Source organism: Dermochelys coriacea, chromosome 11 (genome assembly GCF_009764565.3).
Source record: "Dermochelys coriacea isolate rDerCor1 chromosome 11, rDerCor1.pri.v4, whole genome shotgun sequence".
NCBI lineage: Eukaryota > Metazoa > Chordata > Testudines > Dermochelyidae > Dermochelys > Dermochelys coriacea.
Genome location: NC_050078.2, coordinates 79373015 through 79393733, shown reverse-complemented (window position 1 = coordinate 79393733; position 20719 = coordinate 79373015). Strand labels below are relative to the sequence as shown.

Genomic DNA, 20719 nt, shown 5'->3' with positions numbered 1-20719 from the left:
ATCTTGTGGTATGATCTGGATGAAAGCTAGAGGCATGTAGGTAGGAATAGCGGTCAGTAGGTTTCCGATATAGGGTGGTGTTTATGTGACCATCGCATATTAGCACCGTAGTGTCCAGGAAGTGGATCTCATGTGGACTGGTCCAGGCTGAGGTTGATGGTGGGATGGAAATTGTTGAAATCATGGTGGAATTCCTCAAGGGCTTCTTTTCCATGGGTCCAGATGATGAAGATGTCATCAATGTAGCGCAAGTAGAGTAGGGGCATTAGGGGACGAGAGCTGAGGAAGCGTTGTTCTAAGTCAGCCATAAAAATGTTGGCATACTGTGGGGCCATGCGGGTACCCATGGCAGTGCCGCTGATTGGAAGGTATACATTGTCCCCAAATGTGAAATAGTTATGGGTGAAGACAAAGTCACAAAGTTCAGCCACCAGGTTAGCCCTGACATTATCGGGAATACTGTTCCTGATGGCTTGTAGTCCATCTTTCTGTGGAATGTCGGTGTAGAGGCTTCTACATCCATAGTGGCTAGGATGATGTTTTTAGGAAGATCACCAATGGACTGTAGTTTCCTCAGGAAGTCAGTGGTGTCTCGAAGATAGCTGGGAGTGCTGGTAACGAAGGGCCTGAGGAGGGAGTCTACATAGCCAGACAATCCTGCTGTCAGGGTGCCAATGCCTGAGATGATGGGGCGTCCAGGATTTCCAGGTTTATGGATCTTGGGTAGCAGATAGAATACCCCAGGTCGGGGTTCTAGGGGTGTGTCTGTGTGGATTTGTTAATGTGCTTCTTCAGGGAGTTTCTTGAACAGATAGTGTCATTTCTTTTGGTAGTCCTCAGTGGGATCAGAGGGTAATGGCTTGTAGAATGTGGTGTCAGAGAGTTGCCTAGTAGCATCTTGTTCGTATTCCAACCTATTCAAGACAACAGCAGCTCCTTTGTCAGCCTTTTGGATTACGATGTCAGAGTTGTTTCTGAGGCTATGGATGGCGTGGGGTTTTGCACAGCTGAGGATATGGGGCAAGTGATGCTGCTTTTCCACAATTTCAGCTCGTGCACGTCGGTGGAAGCACTCTATGTAGAAGTCCAGTCTATTGTTTCGACCTTCAGGAGGAGTCCACCCAGAATCCTTCTTTTTGTAGCATTGGTAGGAAGGTTTCTGTGGGTTAGTGTGCTGTTCAGTGCTGTTGGAAATATTTCTTAAGTCAAAGACGTCGAAAGTAGGATTCTAGGTCACCGCAGAACTGTACCATGCTTGTGGGGGTGGTGGGGCAGAAGGAGAGGCCCCGAGAGAGGACAAACTCTTCTGCCGAGCTAAGAGTATAGCTGGATAGATTAACAATATTGTTGAGTGAGTTAAGGGGACAACTGTTGTGGCCCCTTGTGGCATGTAGTAGTTTAGATAGTTTAGTGTCCTTTTTCCTCTGTAGAGAAGCCATGTGTGTGTTGTAAATGGCTTGTCTAGTTTTTGTAAAGTCCAGCCACGAAGAAGTTTGTGTGGAAGATAGGTTTTTTATAAGCGTTTTCAGTTTTGAGAGCTCATTCTTGATCTTCCTCTGTTTGCTGTATAGGATGTTGATCAGGTGGTTCTGCAGTTTCTTTCAGAGTGTGGGGCACAATCTCTCACCACAGTCTGTGTGGTATGTGGATTGTAATGGATTTTTTACCTTCAGTCGTTTTGGTATGATGTCCATCTGTTTGCATTTGGAAAGGAAGATGATGTCTGTCTGTATCTGTACTTTTCATGAGGTTGATGGATTTCCACTTAGTTACCCCCACAAACAAAGGAATGTGGTTTCTCTACTGGGCAAAAAGAAAAGGAGTATTTGTGGCACCTTAGAGACTAACGAATTTATTTGAGCATAAGCTTTCGTGAGCTACAGCTCACTTCATCAGATATGAGCTGTAGCTCACAAAAGCTTATGCTCAGATAAATTTGTTAGTCTCTAAAGTGCCACAAGTACTCCTTTTCTTTTTCTGAATACAGACTAACAGGGCTGCTACTCTGAAATCTACTGGGCAGTTAATCCCAAAGTACTTTGAAAGACAACAAGAATTCATTTACATATCAGATGAACAAAGCTATCAAGCTAACAAGTTGAGGTGTGGGGAGAGACAATGTGGCTACACCCCAGCAGGGAAGAGAAACTTCATCTGAGGTATAAAGGGGGGGAGGGGAAGAGCGAGCCAAACCTCAAATAAGCAACTGAATTAATTGGAAAAAAAAATCTCCACATTTGAGAATTCTAAAAACGAGGCTTAATTTTACATAGGGCTTGTCTACACTACACAGCTTTTAGCAACAAGGCTGTGTCGACACAGCCTTGATGCTAAAAGTCAGCATGTGTAAACGCTCTCTGTCGGTATTTTGTCAGCACTGTTGCCGACAAAATACTTCCAGCCCCGCAAGCGATGTTAGTGCTCTCCTGCGACAAAGCTGCGTTCACACTGCCACTTGCGTTGGCAAAACTTTTGTCTTTTGCAGGGAGATGGAGGGGCTTTTTAAAGTACTGTAAAAGACAAAACTTTTGTTGACAACGTTGCAGTGTAGACAAGCCCTCAGAAATTCTGTCAGCCGTCAGGGTCTTGGCTGGGGCTACAGCTGTCAGCTCTGGGCAACTGCTCCTCTGCCAGCCTTGGAAGTGGGAGAGGGGACCCCACTGCAGCTCCCCCAGGCCTGGGAAGGGTGAAGAACCCTAAGGCGCAGAAGAGAGGCTGGGAGGGCTAAACTATGGCATGGCAGCTGCAGCAGGACTCAAGTGAGGAGGATGAGGGCTGCATCCGGACAGATGGGTGCTGGGAGGGTGAACTGATGGGGTGGTGATGATGGGGTTGGGGGACTGAACTGAGGATGGGGCTGAACTGAGAGGGGTTGAGTAGGGGGACAGGATTAATTGCTAGGCAGGAGATGGGCAGATGTGGGAGTGAAAGCTCTTGCAGCAGGGCCAAACTCACCTTACCCAGTACCCTTACATGTGGGAGAGTGGTTAACACAACTGTCACATGCACACACCCTGGGGATGGGCAGGGGGAGTTCAAAAATCAAGAAACACAGTATACTCTTTCTTTAAAATGTCATGATTTTGGGGGGCCCAACTCATGATTTTTTATCTCTTGAAGTTGACAACACTGTAACTACATGTGGGGGAAATGCTAGGGTTTAGGTAAGACTTTCTGTGGAGAAGTAAATAAGGAAGTGTTATTTACTCCTTCTCATAACACAAGAACTAGAGGTCACCAATGAAATTAACAGGGAGCAGGTTTAAAACAAAGAAAAGTAAGTATTTCTTCAAACAACGCACAGTCAACCTGTGGAACTCCTTGCCAGAGGATGTTATGAACGCCAAGACACTAACAGGGTTCAAAAAAGAACTAGATAAGTTCATGGAGCATAGGTCCATCAATGGCTATTAGCCAGGATGGGCAGGAATGGTGTCCCCTAGCCTCTGCCAGAAGCTGGGAATGGGCGATGGGATGGATCACTTGATGACTACCTGTTTTGTTCATCCCCCCTGGGGCACTGGGCATTAGCCACTGTCAGAAGATAGGATACTGGTCTAGATGGACCTTTGGTCTGACCCCGTGTTGCTGTTCTTATGTTCTTAAGACAACATGAGGCCTTTTGTTGTTTTAACTCTCTTGTCTCAGATTGCGATGGTTCTTTGGATAAATAAATATTTTGTTTTAAAGAAGCTGTTTGATGTCCCTGCATTTTCTTACTGATCACAGGGTTCCAAAGGGAAGTCTACAGCAGGGGCCAAAACCTCGATGGTTGGTAAACAGGGCTACTGTGACCTGGGGAGCTGGTCTAAAGGGTGGGACAAATTGTGGGATTCCATCCTGAGAGAAGTAAATGGGGCTATCCCTTGGAAGGGATGTGCAGGGAGAGACAGAGCGACAGACCCAAAGGTACAGCTGGCCCTGAATCATGACTGAGTTTCACGGTGTAACAGTTAGATCTAGCCAAAGCTACTGCTTCTTTATTGGACAGAGGGATTGCTTTTGACAGATATGAGACATTCCAAATTTACTAGAAGCTGAACATGCTTTTTCCTCCGGTGCCTGGCCATCTCCCTTTGCCCTCACCCCACTCTTTCCTTCTACAGAGGTTTAACTTCAGGTGTAATTATATACATCACAAAAATACAGACCAGAAGCAACAGTACAGCTTCTGCCTGGAGGTGCATGAACTACTTCTGGATTCGCTTTGAGACTGCTACTGAACAATCTAATTGCCTTCTATGACGAGATAACTGGCTCTGTGGATGAGGGGAAAACAGTGGACGTGTTGTTCCTTGACTTTAGCAAAGCTTTTGACATCGTCTCCCACAGTATTCTTGCCAGCAAGTTAAAGAAGTATGGGCTGGATGAATGGACTATAAGGTGGATAGAAAGTTGGCTAGATTTTCGGGCTCAACGGGTAGTGATCAATGGCTCCATGTCTAGTTGGCAGCCGGTATCAAGCGGAGTGCCCCAAGGGTCGGTCCTGGGGCTGGTTTTGTTCAAAATCTTCCTAAATGATCTGGAGGATGGTGTGGATTGTACCCTCAGCAAGTTTGCAGATGACACTAAACTGGGAGGAGAGGTAGATACGCTGGAGGGTAGGGAGAGGATACAGAGGGACCTAGACAAATTAGACGATTGGGCCAAAAGAAATCTGATGAGGTTCAACAAGTGCAGAGTCCTGCACTTAGAACGGAAGAATCCGGTGCATGCTACAGACTAGGGACCGAATGGCTCGGCAGCAGTTCTGCAGAAAAGGTTACAGTGGTTACAGTGGACGAGAAGCTGGATAGGAGTCAACAGTGTGCCCTTGTTGCCAAGAAGGCCAATGGCATTTTGGGATGTATAAGTAGGGGCATTGCCAGCAGATCGAGGGACGTGATCGTTCCCCTCTATTCAACATTGGTGAGGCCTCATCTGGAGTACTGTGTCCAGTTTTGGGCCCACACTACAAGAAGGATGTGGAAAAATTGGAAAACGTCCAGCAGAGGGCAACAAAAATGATTAGGGGACTGGAACACATGACTTATGAGGAGAAGCTGAGGGAACTGGGATTGTTTAGTCTGCGTAAGAGAAGAATGAGGGGGGATTTGATAGCTGCTTTCAACTACCTGAAAGGGGGTTCCAAAGAGGATGGATCCAGATTGTTCTCAGTGGTAGCAGCTGACAGAACAAGGAGGAATGGTCTCAAGTTGCAGTGGGGGAGGTTTAGGTTGGATATTAGGAAAAACTTTTTCACTAGGAGGGTGGTGAAACACTGGAATGGGTTACCTAGGAAGGTGGTGGAATCTCCTTCCTTAGAGGTTTTTAAGGTCAGGCTTGACAAAGCCCTGGCTAGGATGATTTAGTTGGGGATTGGTCTTGCTTTGAGCAGGGGTTGGACTAGATGTCCCCCTGAGGTCTCTTCCAACCCAGATATTCTATGAATCACAAGGGGAAGCAAGTCAATCGCAGCAAAGCTCCTTGAGGAGCTAGTCCACTAGTGAAGAACAGAGGGTCAGTGCAGCAGCAGCAAACGGCAGAACACTATGAGGGTAGCGCCTACCTCTGCAGATCTAAGAGGCTCCCTCTTCCTGGATGAATTAACATTCTGGAGAAAGGAAATCCATATCAAAGATTTGATGTCCTACCCCATAGTTAAAGGTTTGAAAGTTAACAATATACAATACTAAAAAAATATTCTGGCCTTCCTTATACATCAATAAATAGTAAAAAAAAAAAAAAAAAAAAAAAAAAAGGGATGAGTCCATGTTTTCCTTACTCCTTTGCAGGTAATGTTTAAGCATACAATAGATTTTTTTTGCCTGGTTTTTCAAAACCTACTGATGAAAATGTAAAAAGTAAATTGTGCATAGTGAATTGTTTGAAAATTTAACCAAATGATGTTCTTTGCAATGGTTCCATTCACCCTGTACTGGGTCCTACAAAAGGAGCAGCGAGATGTCCACCACTGCTTGCCAGAGTCTTACTTTCCCAGGAAAGAAGTTTACAATGCAGCCATTGTGTTATAGAACATACTGTACACTCTACATAGCTAATGTTGCACTTACTTTAATTCACTAGCTGAGGTCTCTTGAACACCTTCCTTTATTACTTCTTCTGTCAGCTCCGCACCCAGTGAATGGCTCAACTGTTTTATCAATCTTTCTCTTTCCTGCTTCTGCCTAAAGGATGGAAACAAATTACACACAAATAAGGACTGGAAAAACCTGTCTGATGATCTGTAACACATACATGCCATATCAACACCACAGATAATTTTGAGACAGAATAATTAACCTCCACATTGGGCTAGTCTAATTTTTCAGGCTTGTCTTTCTAAAAGTAGCAGAGGCAAATGTTCTGCAGCATGACCAGCTTTGCAGGGGGTGAGGCCTGTCCCCCCCCCACCAACTGATCAAGGGACTGCTTCTTACAATACTCAAATGGGAGATAACTCCTAAGCCACTGCCAGGGCAGCTGGCACTGAGAGAGATGAGGAGTTGCCACCCTTTTCACCCCCTAGAAGCTAGAAGGCAGGAGAAAGTGGCAGGACTCGAGCCCAGTTTCACACTCAGAAGTTTTGGGGTGACAGTGATATGTGGGGACACATGAGAACTCCGGCTGCATATCCATTCAGTGTGTTCTACAGGCAGGAGACATATGGTACGTGGAACAAGGAGAAACTGCTCTGTAATGTTTTATGAATGCTGTGTGTTGGTTTCTTTATGGGGAACACTTATTATACGAATGTATGAAACAAAATCATTAAGAAGTAACTGTAGATACATTATTCAGAAAAGGAGTGCCAAAACATCCCTAGGTACTTGGCAAAACCTTTGCTCTGTTATTTGTTCCAAGGGTGGAAAAATAGCCTGAGAGTAATTGTATCTGCTACATGGAAGACAATGAGCTAACTCAATCCTGTGAAGTTTTACACATCTCTGGGAAGGAAGACCATTGCCAGTGTTTAACAGACAAGATAGTGAATTTGTTGCTGGAAGTCTATCTGCAACCTCCTCCCTCAGCAAGATGCCCGGGGGTCCCAGGTAAAATAAAAGGACTTTGAAATAGATAAAAGACTGCCTGCAAATTCAGAGGGAGACACTGACTGAGACTCAGGTTGACACTTCAGGAGTGCAGACTGCGTTGCTCTGTCCTGCCTCAAGGCTGGGAGGGGAGGGACGGGGGGGTGTGTGTGTCTGGGACAAGTGGGACCACCTAAACTTCCAAGGAAGGTTTAGGTAAGATAATATGAAGATAGGCCTTTTGTTCTTTTAACCCCGTCCTCTGTTTATTTAATTCCTATGAATAAATATTACGTTTAAAAAAAAAAAGCTATTCTCTGTCACTGCATGTTCATAGTGGTCACAGGCTCCCACCGGAAAGTCAACAGCAGGTGCCAAACACAGCTGGACCTGCTGAGGGAACACAGCTGGTGAGCAGGGATGCTGTGACCTGTGGACTCAGTCTAAGATTGGGGTAAAGTGCAGAGTTCCCTGCTTAGCTCTGTCACTTGGAAGGGCTGCGCATGGAATGAACTAGTGAGAGGGCAAAGGTACAGCTCACCCTGTGCCATGGCAGCCATATTCTTAACTTCGGGTGTCATTATTAAGAATTGCACTGATTCAATCAGTTTTAAAAAGAGACACAATAAAACAATATTTTTTTAAAAGATCATTTTACAATTTACAGCTAAAATATATTAGAGAATAGTTAAATAAAGAAGAGAAAAAACACACACTCCTAGGTAAATTTAGACCTTTTAACAGAAAGAAGTCATCTGACCAACGACTATCCTGGGGCTTGATTCATGCTGACAACCTCAAAGTAGGGGTGAGTTCTAGGGATGTAAAAGGTTAACTGGTAAGCATTAGGCTTACCAGTTAACCAAAGTTAACCGTTAATCCCAGCGGCCCCACGTTGGGCTGGTGGAAGGGACCCCAGCCCCGGCCATGCCGAGCCAGACCCCAGCCCCTGTCATGCCAGCCCCCCCCCCCCCCAGCTACCTCAGTTAACAGTTAACCTGTTAAAAGAAATAATTTGAATCGTTTAACCAGTTAACTTTTTTAACCAATATTTACATCCCTAGTGAGTACACCCATTACCAGTTCATTGAACCATCCAGTCCCTCAAGTTTTCACCTGCTGATCTTACATTTACTACATCTATAAGAATCAAGACTACTCACTTTTCTTCTGCTCTGCGTTTTTCCTCTTTGACTCGCTCTCTTTCTGCGCTGACTACATCTGTCGCAACTTGCTTGAGAATCTCTATCATTACTTCGGTCAAGAGTTCCTCTCCGGTGGCATCAGAGGCACTGCATGAAGAAAGGCAGCGGTTTTGTGTTTTTCTTTTCTTTAACGACACACTCCAGCTCAGACCCATTTTTGTTTCCTAAATCTATTTAAATTAGACATATCAAACACTGATTTGATAGCAAAGACTACCCACTCAATAGAAAGGATGAATGGGTTGACTACCCATCCAGGACCACTGAGGCAACTAACTGATCAAAATTCTTGGCACTCAAACAGCTTGCCAGATACATTCCTGGCTACTGCATATCAGCTCCAATTTATAACTTGCCAGCCCACAATAACAAGGATGGGAAGAAGTAAGGACCAGTGGATTTTCTGTAATAAGATGACCATTTATGGTAAGAAAATGTCTCTCTTTCACCCTTAGGGATCTCATTATAGTGGAGCTGAAGCTCTGCTTTAATTAAGGTTGAGTCACTGTTTAAAAGACAACACTATTGTAAGTGCTCTAAAACCCACATGCTTGTCTTGAATTATGTTGTGCCTCATTAAAATACAAGGTAGAGTTAGTGGTCCAAATTTTGGAATCATTTGAGCAAGGGATTCCTGTGATACAGCTATGACCCTAAGAGTACCCTAACGAGAGATGACATACTATTGTCAGGATATTTAGCCAACAGGTGGCATTGTAATATATCACTAGAAAACTAATAACTCACAAGTCATTAATATTCTTGAACGATGTATGTGCTGTTAACCCACACAGAACTTCACAGATGTGCTGGAAATGTGACTAAAATGTGTTTAAACCAGTCATGTCAGGGGAAATTGAGAGAGAAGTTTTCTCCAGACAAAGGAAAGAGGCCAACATCTCAAATGAGATATGGCTGCAGAAAGAGATCATTTGCAAAAACTCCCCACAGGGGAGGAACTAGCCTGGAACCTACACCACACAGCAAGGCATCTACACCAAGCAGGGAAAAGGAACTTTACCCAGGGAGACCTTTCAGAAGAATACATTTCAGAGGTTTACTGGTCTATAAAACAGAGGGGAAGAGAACCCCTAAGTTATCTTTCACCTCAGGAGACAAAGGAACTGAGCACTTTGAGCTTTGTGAAGGGTCCTGGCTAAAAAACTGATCAGTCATGTTGGAAGAAAGGAGTGGTGAGAAAAAACTTCTTTGAACAAAGGACTAATTTGTTAAGTTATAGAGAAGTCTTAGACGTGTATTCTTACTTTTGTTTATTTGTAACCATTTCTATCTTTATTCCTTCTACCTGATATCATTTAAACTGTTCTGCTATTAATAAACTTACTTTTCTTCTACTATAAACCAACTCAGTGCTTTGATTGAAACAACATGTTTGTTCACTCCAGTTAAGGTAACGGGCTCTTGGCACAGCCTCTTTAAAGGACCAGCAAACCTGATAAGGTTTTGTGGATGCTACAACAAGAGGGGCTGAGCACTACAGGAAGACGCCTCTGAGGAACTCAAGAATTGGGCTTCACTGATGGCTACCTGCTAGGCATGGTCTGGATTGGCAGAGTGCTGAAGAGTTGGCTGGCAAGCAGAGAGGCTGGTGTGTCAGGGAGCTGACACATCACTCAGCAGAAGCAAAGCTCTCACTTACTGAGGCTGAGAGGGGCGATCCAGTGGCTCACAGTTCTGAGAACCCCAGCAGATTGTCACAACAGCCTCTCTAAAAAGGCATACGTTTACAAAATCACCTGCTTCTGCTAACTTTTTTGCCCATACCTGGTGATCAAACTGTCATTCTGACCCTTCCCAAGCTGATCTCACCCACTCAGAATTGATAGCAGCTAGTGCACAGTCCCTGCTGCCCCTTTGGGAGAGCAATACGAAAACCTAATGAAGTTCACTATTCCAACACGGACTGACCCGAACAGACAAACCAAAAAGTGAAATGTGCATGTGCAGCAAGACTAGTGCTCTGTTTGCAGGCTGACTGGTGACCCAGTAAGTGGGTGGCTAAAGCTGACACGCTATGGCCTTTGAACCTGAGCTCTGGCACAGCCACTGAGCCACACAGCCCTCCCCTAGGTAATGACACTGAGTAGCGCCACGGATCATTCAAACACTGTTCTTGAAAACCTAGTTTGATTAATAGAACTTTGATGAAGACCTGGGTTTCCAAAAAGTGCAGTTCTTCTGTGATTCCTCAACAAATAAAGGGTCATCAAAGGGACCTTTGCTCGCTGGGAAGCACTGACAGAACACAACTGTAAGGGGGATGGGGGAAGCTGGGCATCTTCCCTGCCAACAACATATTTTGGGGGGAGAGTAGTGGGCACCATAGTTCCTCTTCAGCCAGACCGCAGCCACAGGGGTGAGTGCTAGTGCCAGTTAAATTACTGATTTGCCTTGGGGTTGCAGCTTGGACCCCTCCAAATGTCTTTCCCTACTTCCCATGGTTCTCAGCGACCATGGGACAGTAGAAAGGAGGACAAGAAGAGAAAGAAGGGAAGGAATGCTGAAGAATTCTCCAAGGTCCACAGCATTCGCTATCAGATCAAAGCAGAACCAGCACACTGAACTACTTCTGTGGCCATAGAAAGAGCATATTGGAGCTGAAACATAGTAGCCTGGACTATGTAGGAAAGTTGTTTGGCAACCAAGAATTTTGATCAATGTGATGCCTCTGTTGCCCTGGATGGATGGAGTTAAGCCAATAGTCCTTTCCAGACTAGTGGACTGACTGCATATGGTTTTCACCCAGCCTAATCACTTGGACCGTGGAACTATCACAGCCTACTGTCTGGAAGGATGATAAAGGTGCTTTTTTATTTTTAAATATACACACAAGCTACATTTCAGGAGAGAAAGTGTCATTTTAAGCATGGGGAGGGAACCAATGCTGGTCCTATCAATCCTGACATGTCACTTTAAATAAAAATAAAACGAAAATATCCTGCCACTTGGACATCTCGCCCTCCCCAATATAAATGACAGTTTGCCGTCTTCACGCTAGTTGCTAGTAAGGCAAAGTGACACCTAGATGATGACAGGCCCCTAAAATGTCAACAATAGTAATAATAATTGCCTTTACCACATAGCTGCAGTCACGTAAGCTGCTCCTGTCTTGCCAATTTCTCTGCACTCTTCTTTGAGAACTTCATGCACCAGGCCCTCCAACACTTCTGTAATGTCCTAAAAAGATACATCCAGGAGGAAATACTGAGAATGAGTGTTTAACATTTATATAGGATTGCACATAGGTGTCATTTGGGGGAAGGAATCTTTAGAACTGGTGAATTTATACGGCTGGAAGTTAGAAAACCTATCGTTTTACTGGTAAATAGAGCAAACAATCTGGAAGTTGAAACAATATGGAACCGCACTATGACATTTTTTTCAGTTACTATCAAAATAATAGAAGTGTAAAACATTAACCCCACCAAAAAAGAAAAGCAACTCCTGAATTAAACCTGCAAAAAAGAGTATAAAACATAAGGAATGGATTTTTCTTAATATCTCAAATGTTTAATATTTTCATGTATGACAAATTTTTCTCCAAGGGGTACAGTTTCCAATGGCTAATATTAATAAAATGAATCTAATTTAATTAAAGTTACTTTCATTTCAATGGACTCATCTTACCCTTCACTGAAATGCAGCCACCTCTGAGGTGGAACACAGCAGCAGCAGGACTATACCAAGCAGCCTTACACAACAGTTTAGGATATTCATTGAAGAATGCCACCAAATCCAATTAAAACTACAGGAGGAAGTGAGGGCAAATAGCACAGAATCACCCAAATTGGTATGTGTCCATGACTCAAAGTCAGCACCCCTACTCTTGTGAAAAGGACCTCCATTTTAGGTCTCTTTTAAAAGATGACACACTGCTATTCTGAGAACTGGTTTAGTACTTGACTCACTAAAAAAAAAGTGCCACCTGCTGAAGAATCACAATAAGTAGTTTTTGCACTATCGTAAGTTTTCATTAGAGGTCTCCCATCTAAACACTGACCATACAAAATCTTGCTTAGCCGGAGAGATTTGACAAGGTCACAGTAGTAGGTGACATTTTCAGCATGGCTCATCAGACATTCAGCTCCCATTAATAACTGGAGCCAAGGTTCCCCAAATGCCACAAGGAAACTGTTGTACCCAAGGTTCTCTTGGTTTGGGATAACAATCATCTGGAGCAGTTGACTCTCTCTGGTCTCTATTATCTTAGCACAAAGATTCAGAAACAGGAAAGAAATTGCCTGACTCCAGTATTGACAATTATGTAACAAATGGGCAAGTGAAATAACCTTCCGTGTGCATTTCTCCCGAGCTTCCGGCTCCCAGGAGCAAGGCCTCTTACCGCATCTGTGCACGTAGGCTGAGGCTTTGAAGGCTGAGGCTCTGGCTGCACAATCGGCTGAAAGGGGGACTGTGCTGTATGAGGCACTGGTGCTGGCGGACGAGGTAACAGGGAAGGCAACAACTGAGCTGGAGGCGGGACTTGTCCCATGGTCCCTTCGAACTCCACGCCCTTCTCGTCCAGCCTTCCTTCTGCAGGAAAACATCCAGCCATTCACAGGAGGTAAAACAGCAGCCGTCCGTATAACTTTTAACTAACCGAAGTAATTCTTTTCAAAAGTTGGCTTGTTTGATAAATCGCAGTGCCATAAAAATGAGCTCTCATGAAGGCTCAATGCACTGTAATTAACAGGAGACATTCTTGTTTGCATCAGATTACACACTGTATTAACAGAAAGAAAAGGAGTACTTGTGGCACCTTAGAGACTAACAAATTTATTTGAGCATAAGCTTTCGTGAGCTACAGCTCACTTCATCGGATGCATTAGTCTCTAAGGTGCCACAAGTCCTCCTTTTCTTTTTGTGAATACAGACTAACATGGCTGCTACTCTGAAACCTGTATTAACAGAGAATTTATTTATGATACAAAGACTATTTTAAGGACTAAGAGGGAATGAGCTTGGCACATACACAAGCACACTTCCTTCTCTTACACACACTAAACATACAGCCTGTTTTAAGTAGTTATGGTTAATCAATGTGATATTTTTGTATTTTGTCTGTCTGATACAGCAAAAGCATAAACCCAAAATATTTACTCACTTTAGAACTGGGCAAATAATTGTAACGTTTATTTATTTAACAAACTGGGCCTCATTTTCTATTTGCAACTTGTCTACAAGGAGTTCATTACATTCTTGAACCAATTCTCAGTTTATAAATCATTCACAAGCATTTAGCTGCACGTGCTCAGGATTCAAGGTTTTACTTTTGTTGGGTAGTTTCTGACTGGCAACAAAGTATGGTTTCTACTCCATGACTGGCTGAGTGAAACTTTTTAGAATCAGGTTTCACTACAAATACTCATGGTGGGGAGCTCAAAATTTGATTTCCATGAATACATTTGATGCTTTGACGACACTTTTGCCACAAAGCTTATTTGCTAGAATACACAGGGAAAGCAGCCACTGAAGCAAGTTGTGGTTTCTATTTCATTGAACATCAATGCAAAGTTCACACAGCTTTAAGACAAGTAAATTGGGAAAAACCAACAAAACAAAATTTGACGAGACCTGAGATCTCTAAGCAGCAGTTCAGATGTTGGCTATGTCCACCTGCTCCTACCTGTCACATTTACACTGGCGTTCTGGATGCTGCTGGCTGGCTCCCCAGCAGTGCTCCCTCCTGTGTACTTGTTCTGCCCATTGAAGCTACATACAGGTACATGGCGAGTTACTGGGGGTAATGCTCCTCCATTTACAATTTCTCCAATGGATGCGGTTAGCTTCTGCTTAACAAACAATGACTTTCTTGGTTTGGGCAATCCTTCAGACTCCAGGAAAGCTAAGCGATTCAACTCCACATAACTAGTGAAAAAACCAAACAAGAAGACAATCAATGTTGTGACAGCTGGAGCCTGTACAAATCCTGGAGGACACAGGGAATGAGGTAAAACATTCAGATTTATTATTGTACTTTTCTTCACCCACCTGATTTTATAATTGTTAAAAAAAAATACAACTAACTTCAATGAAGATAATTTCTATTTTGTTTCATTAAAAAAGCTTAAAATATGACAATGGATGATAAACATAAAACAACAAGTGGTTTTAATGAAAGCCTTCCAACCTCTCAGTACTCCTGGGGGGATTCTGCGCCACTGCGCGTGTGCAGAATTCACATTCCCCACAGATTTCTTTGCTTCCCCGCAGAAAAATAACTTTCTGACAGGGAAGCAAAAAGCAGTCACACACTACACCCTAGCAGCACAGGTACATTGTTTCAGGCATCTGGAGCAGCTGCCAGAGAGGTAAATCACTGTGAGGCTGAAGACACCCCAGCCAGTGGCTCCTACCCTGAGCCAGGATCAGCTGCCAGTCCCAGCTGGGTTGAAGGCAGGAGAGGATGGGACTTCCTCTTCCCCTGCAAGGAGTGGCTGGGGCGGTCAGAACCACCCCCAGAAACCTCTCCCAGTTGCAGGAAGCTCAGCATCCTCTCCTGCCTCCTGACCTTATCACTCCTCAGCTGTGGGGGGAGGGATAACTGTACAGGGAGTTGCTCCCCCATCCACTCAACCCCCATGCATCCAGACCTCCCATATCCAGACACCCTGACAAGCCTCACCCGATACATCCAGAACCCTCCTAGCCCTCCAAACCCAGACCCCACTCCAATGAACCTCAACCTCTGCATCTGGAGCCACCCTGCACCCAGACCCCCACCTCTGCTCCCCCACTGAGGTCCCTGCACACAAACCCCCACCCTGATGCCCCACTCTCTGCACCACCCTAAGCCCCCACATCCAGACCCCCATGACACTGACCCCCAACTAGCTGCACCCAGACCCCAAACCCACCAAGCCCCATTCCACCAGGACCCAGACCTCCACCCCCCACGAAGACTCCCCTACACCCAGACCCCCCTGCTGAGCCCCAACCACCTTCACCTGGAAGCCCCTGCAGAGTCCCATTGCCCCTGCAGCTGGAACCCCCCTCAAACGAGCCTCTGTGCATCCAAATCCCCCCACACCTAGACCCCATACTGAGCTGCCTACACCCAGACTGTCTCACACAAAATCCTCTCACCCCACACCTGGATCCCCCCTCACTGATTCCCCCCTCCACACTTGGATCCTGCCTGGTTGAGCCTGCCTGCCCCACACCTGGTGTGCCTGGTGCAGAGGGGCAGGGCTCCAGGGTGTTTGAGGGGCAGGCCCAGGTCTTGTGCTGTGTCAGGGTAGGGTGCAGCCTCACCGCTGAGTCCCTGTCCCGGGTGTGGAAGAGCTGCAGGATGATTTCCCATCTTCGTGCAGCCAGTGGCCTGTGTTCCCCACTGCCATGCTGGAGTCTCTGCATTTATTTATTGACAAATAAAACTTGCAGAATTTTGTAGAATTTTAAAATATTGTGCACAGAATTTTTAATTTTTTGGTGCATAATTTTTAATATTTTGGTGCAGAATGCCCTCAGGAGTAGTCTCAAAATATAAAAGCACTTTTTGCAGTTATTAGATATTGACAGCAACTTCACTTCTCCCATTGAACAAGTCCTAGCCTCAGAAAAAACTAAAAAAGAAAAGGCAACTTTTCCACGGGGCTGTGTATTTCCTATAATTTGCCCTAACACAATGCTTTTCATTACACTACATGCCATGCGGCATGCTCTTCCCCTATCACATCCCAAAGATGTCTTTAAAATGAGGAAAAGCATATACAGTACCATGTACACTTTCCAAGCACTAGCTCAGTGAAACCAGGGCTCAGACAAGGTAGGGTGGCACCAGGTTGGCAACCAGGAACCCCGTCCCCCCTACTTTTTTTTTTTTTTTTTTTTTTTTTTTGAGATTGCCATCTTACTTGCCAGAATCTCGGCTTACTTTAAAAAACAAAAAACTCTAGTTCTCATGGTCTTGTCTATACTACAAAAGTTGCATTAGTGTAACTAAATCAATTTTAAACTGATCTAGTTAAACTGGTGCAAACCTGCAATGTAGATGTGTTTAAAGCTTACCTCAGTAATTTACTAAGAAGCTAAACCACATTAAAACACTAATTTAGATCCTTCTCTTTTTGCTTTACAACCTCCAGATTCAAGGCAGAACTCTCTCCCACCTTGCCCAACTCATAGTAGACCAGCCACTAGAGCAGAGATGGGCAAACTACGACCTGCAGGACCGTCCAGCCTGGCCCTTGAGCTCCTTGCCGGGGAGGCTAGTCCCCTCCCTTGCAGTCACACCACCATGCGGGCAGTGCTCTGGGCAGCAGGGCTGTGCACTCCTGCAGGGTAGCACGTCTGGCTCCCACCAGGCAGCGCGGCTGCCAGACATGCCACTCTGAGCAGCATGGTAAAGGGGCCGGGGCTAGAAGGTTCCAGGGGGCAGTCAGGGGACATGGAGCAGAGGGAAGTTGGATAGGTGTGGGAGTCCCCGAGGGGCCTGTCGGGGCGGTTGGATGGGGTGGAGGTTCTGGGGAGGTGGTCAGGGGACGGGGGGTTGGAAAGGCGTGGGAGTTCCAGGGAGCCTATCAGGGGGTCAGGGTGTGGATAGGGGGCGGGGCAGTCAGGGGACAAGGAGCAGGGGGGTTGGATGGGTGGGGGATTCTGAGGGGGGCAGTCAGGGGGCGGGAAGTGGGAGGGGGCAGATAGGGGGTGGGGGCCAGGCTGTTTGGGGAGGCACAGCCTTCCTTACCCGGCCCTCCATACAGTTTTGCAACCTCAATGTGGCCCTCAGGCCAAAAAGTTTGCCCACCCCTGCACTAATTACTGAACTGCAGTGAAAGGTGCTCCCTCACAAAGGCTAAGCATGCTGCCTTCACAGCACTTGAAGCACAGGGTGCTACAAAAGATGAACTTCAAATCATATATTTATAAAAACAAATGCACTCTAGGATTATGTAGTTAATGCCCCAATGTCCCTATATGAAGGGTGGAATTTCCCAAAGTGCTCAGCATTGGCTTAACTCATTTTCCATTTATGTCAATGGTAAAACTCCCCGACTTCAATGGCAGCATCAGGTCCAACATTAAACACGCTTAGAAGTCCCACCTTACATCCTAACCTGTTTTCTGAAGGTTTCTAATGACACAAATAAGTGTCAGAGTAGAAGCCATGTTAGTCTGTATTCGCAAAAAGAAAAGGAGTACTTGTGGCACCTTAGAGACTACCAAATTTATTTAAGCATAAGCTTTCATGAGCTACAGCTGTACCTCACAAATGCTTATGCTCAAATAAATTTGTTAGTCTCTAAGGTGCCACAAGTACTCCTTTTCTTTTTGCGAATAAGCGAGTTTTGGTTATTAGGAACATTAAGCACAGAATTCAACAGTGACTGGATAGTTATTTCATTTAGAGCTGCAAGTCACCTTCAATTCATGCAGCTGAGGTTTTTAGACAATCTTCTGCATATTTTACTAACCATCACTGGTAGCAATGTAGTCTGCCTGTTAGCTCTAGCATCACTGGCAGGGACAGATTTCACGGCCAGAAGGGACTACACTGTGATCAGCTTGTCTGATCTCTTGTATAACAAAGGCTACAGAACTTCCCCAAAAATAATTCCTTTTGAAATAGAACAGATCTTTAAAAAACATACAGTCTTGATTTAATTAATGTCTCTTTCCTGTTGCCAAGCTGCAGCTCTCATCTTGGATCAAAGATGTGTTTGTACAGCAGCGAGCATAACAGGCCCCTGAGCGAGGTTTTTGGGCACTAACAAAAATACAAACTCTCCTTGCTCTTACCCATCAGACACACTCAAGCCATAATAACTTATAAAATCAGTGGCTTCTTCGCAATCTCTAAACAGTAGCATGCGAACTAAATTATCCAGAGGAAAGACAGTGGATCTCTGAGTGTTCACAGTGTAGGCAATATTGAGCGACTTGAGAGCATCTCTGCGTATCTGGAAAAAGGAGAAGAAGAAAAAAAAGCACCGAATAGCTGTTAAACTTCTGGAAGACATCATAAAATATGTATTAGACAGAGCTGTTCTTCACATCTAGAAAATTAATAGGGCACTGTCAATAGGAAAATCGGTTTTGAAAAATTATACATTACCACCACCTTCGATCATTCAAGTGGCAAGAATTGTTTATATTTAATTTTCTTTTCACTTTTTGCATTGTTTGCTTTTTAGCTTTTACTCATTGGGGACAGCGAACCAAGCCTGGCCCCTTACGAATGTTTTCTTTTGTTTCTCATGCACTAGTACAAGTGCCTAAAGGTTTCCAACACTGGAGCACTGACATTTCCCAAAACAAGTCAAGGACTGTCTCTTTGTTGTCTGTTTGTATTGCACCTAGCACAATGGGGCCTGGTCCATGAGATGGACTTCTAGGCACTATGACAGTACAAATAATAGGAATAAATGAGACCCCAAAATAAAAAAACACCCTGAAAATATACTGTACATTTTGTGGGATGTAAGAATATCAAATTTTAAAATGGTTATGCACTCACTCTGAAAGCAAATGCTATATTTTACATGCTTTTCTATTTTGCATTGTGGTGGAAAGGCATTTTGGTTGTTTCCTTTGTAAATCTGAGGTTTTTATTAAAGAATACAGCAGGTAGAACTATTAGGGTTTAATAGATATGCATTGGGTTTGGCGCTCTTTGAATCAACCCTGGCCCACACTGTATTATTAGACACTGGTACACAACACACACACACTCCTTTTTCTTACCTGGTTGAAGTAACAGTGTAAGAGACAGGCATTCAGATAGGAAGCTGCTCGCACCAACTTGAAAAACCTTACAAAATTGTTGCTGTTTAATGCAGCAAAGGCTTGAACTGCAAATCTGACCTCAGCTGAGTTTCGGACAGCAGGTTGAAACTGTTGCACTTCTCTGTTGAGACAAGAAAGATGGGAGTTTTATCACCTAAACGTTAATGACCATAGCTCAACAGTGATCTCTGTGAATGTATTTTTAAAAATGGCCACTTTTAAAACACACACACAATTAAAGATAGTCTTGATGCCTTAATAGCATAACTCTAATGCATGTAAATTAAATTAGTAGCAGTATCCTTTCATCATTTATGCTCTTATGTAATAGCTCAACTAACATTAGCATAATGGTATATTGTTACGGCTGAGGAAGTTAATTCATTTTAAAATTTATGTATTTAGACACTTTCTGAAAAAAGAATCCCCTGTGGCTAAAGTTTTGTGCTTTTTTCAGCCCACAAAGGTGAGTTTTGAGTTACTTACACATGGTGAAAAAATAAAGGTAGTATTGAAGCACTTAAAGAAATTTAATGTTTTTCTGATGCATTAAAAATAGGGCTGTTTATTTCAGTAATCAGATATTCAAAAAGACCTTTATTCAAATGTTTATATTCAAAGGTAGGGTTCTTTCTGGGTGAGGAAGAAGATTTTAGTAAATTCCATTCACCCAGTTTGGGATTGGTAAAAAAATGAGTTTTTCTTTTTACTAAAATAAGCTAACACTTTACGATATACTACAGGAAAAATGGCTGTAGTTTGAAATTTGTCCCATAAATAGTCCTTAATAAAAGAAAGTGAAAGTTTGAGAGGGTTGGGGTAAAAATGAGTATGTTTTAGGCAAATGAAAAATAAGTTCTGAGCATCTTCACTGAGCATCTGCAGAGTAAAGAAGCCCTGTCCCTTTTATGACATCACTGCAAATTTCCCCAGTCCACCCTGCACGGCTGTTGTCAGGATGCATGAGGCTTGCATTAGAGCACACACAGAAAAATCTATCTGCACACCTTACCCAGAACCAGTGTCTTAACACCAGCAAAAAAGCAGATTACAAAACTTGCAGAGAGGCAGCAGTTTTAGGGTTTCTCTGTAATGTTTTTTCCATTCTGTGATATTGGCAAATTCTAAGCTTACACGTAAAAATCTATGGTTTTCATTGGCAATGATACAGCCATCACAATATAAATCAATGTGATGCTGCCCTGATAACCCAGACATACAGAAAACTGCCTCCAGTCCAACTGTTCCCAGCAATGGTGTGAATGTGACCAACGTTCCCTCTACTTTTCTCTATCCATGTGCAGAATTAATTTTATGTGCAGCAATATCGAGGTAATGTGTGGCTGTGTGCCACCAGTAGAAACAAAAAACCTCGATATAAAAATTTTTTTTTAAAGTTACCATAGGGATAATTACTCCAGCCAGGACAAGTTAGGCATTTTAGAACTTACTGTTCAAAGAATTAAATTTAAGCGTAAGAGAAAAATAAAATTATGAAATGCACAGACCAGTCAAAATACTAAAATAACAGCACTTTGAAAGAATAAAATTACAGAGAATGTATGTGCATTGCAGGAAGTACCAACAAGCAGCTGGCCAGAGGCTCCAAGGCAGAGGGCAGGAACAGCGTGGCAGCAGAGAGAAGGGGCACTTGAACACAAGTCGCCAGATGTGCGTGGCTGTACTAATCAAGTGCGTGGCACTTGATTGACTCTTGTGCAGGCGTGCAGCTTAGAGAAAACCCTGAAAGTGACCCTC

At 44.0% G+C, this 20719-nt stretch overlaps 1 protein-coding gene across 4 annotated transcripts in view; it reads right to left on the bottom strand.

The window, feature by feature from the left end:
• The window catches only part of LOC119863626 (minichromosome maintenance complex component 3 associated protein), an 85321-nt gene that overhangs the window by 38704 nt on the left and 25898 nt on the right, over nucleotides 1–20719 (bottom strand). For all 4 annotated transcript variants that reach the window (XM_038422333.2, XM_038422335.2, XM_043505837.1 and 1 more), the window contains exons 10-16: nucleotides 18920–19082; nucleotides 17975–18135; nucleotides 13863–14104; nucleotides 12579–12769; nucleotides 11313–11413; nucleotides 8174–8302; nucleotides 6054–6167 (exon numbers count right to left, since the gene is read on the bottom strand). In XM_038422333.2, the coding sequence (XP_038278261.1) occupies nucleotides 6054–6167; nucleotides 8174–8302; nucleotides 11313–11413; nucleotides 12579–12769; nucleotides 13863–14104; nucleotides 17975–18135; nucleotides 18920–19082 (1101 nt within the window). The remainder of the gene's footprint in view (nucleotides 1–6053; nucleotides 6168–8173; nucleotides 8303–11312; nucleotides 11414–12578; nucleotides 12770–13862; nucleotides 14105–17974; nucleotides 18136–18919; nucleotides 19083–20719) is intronic.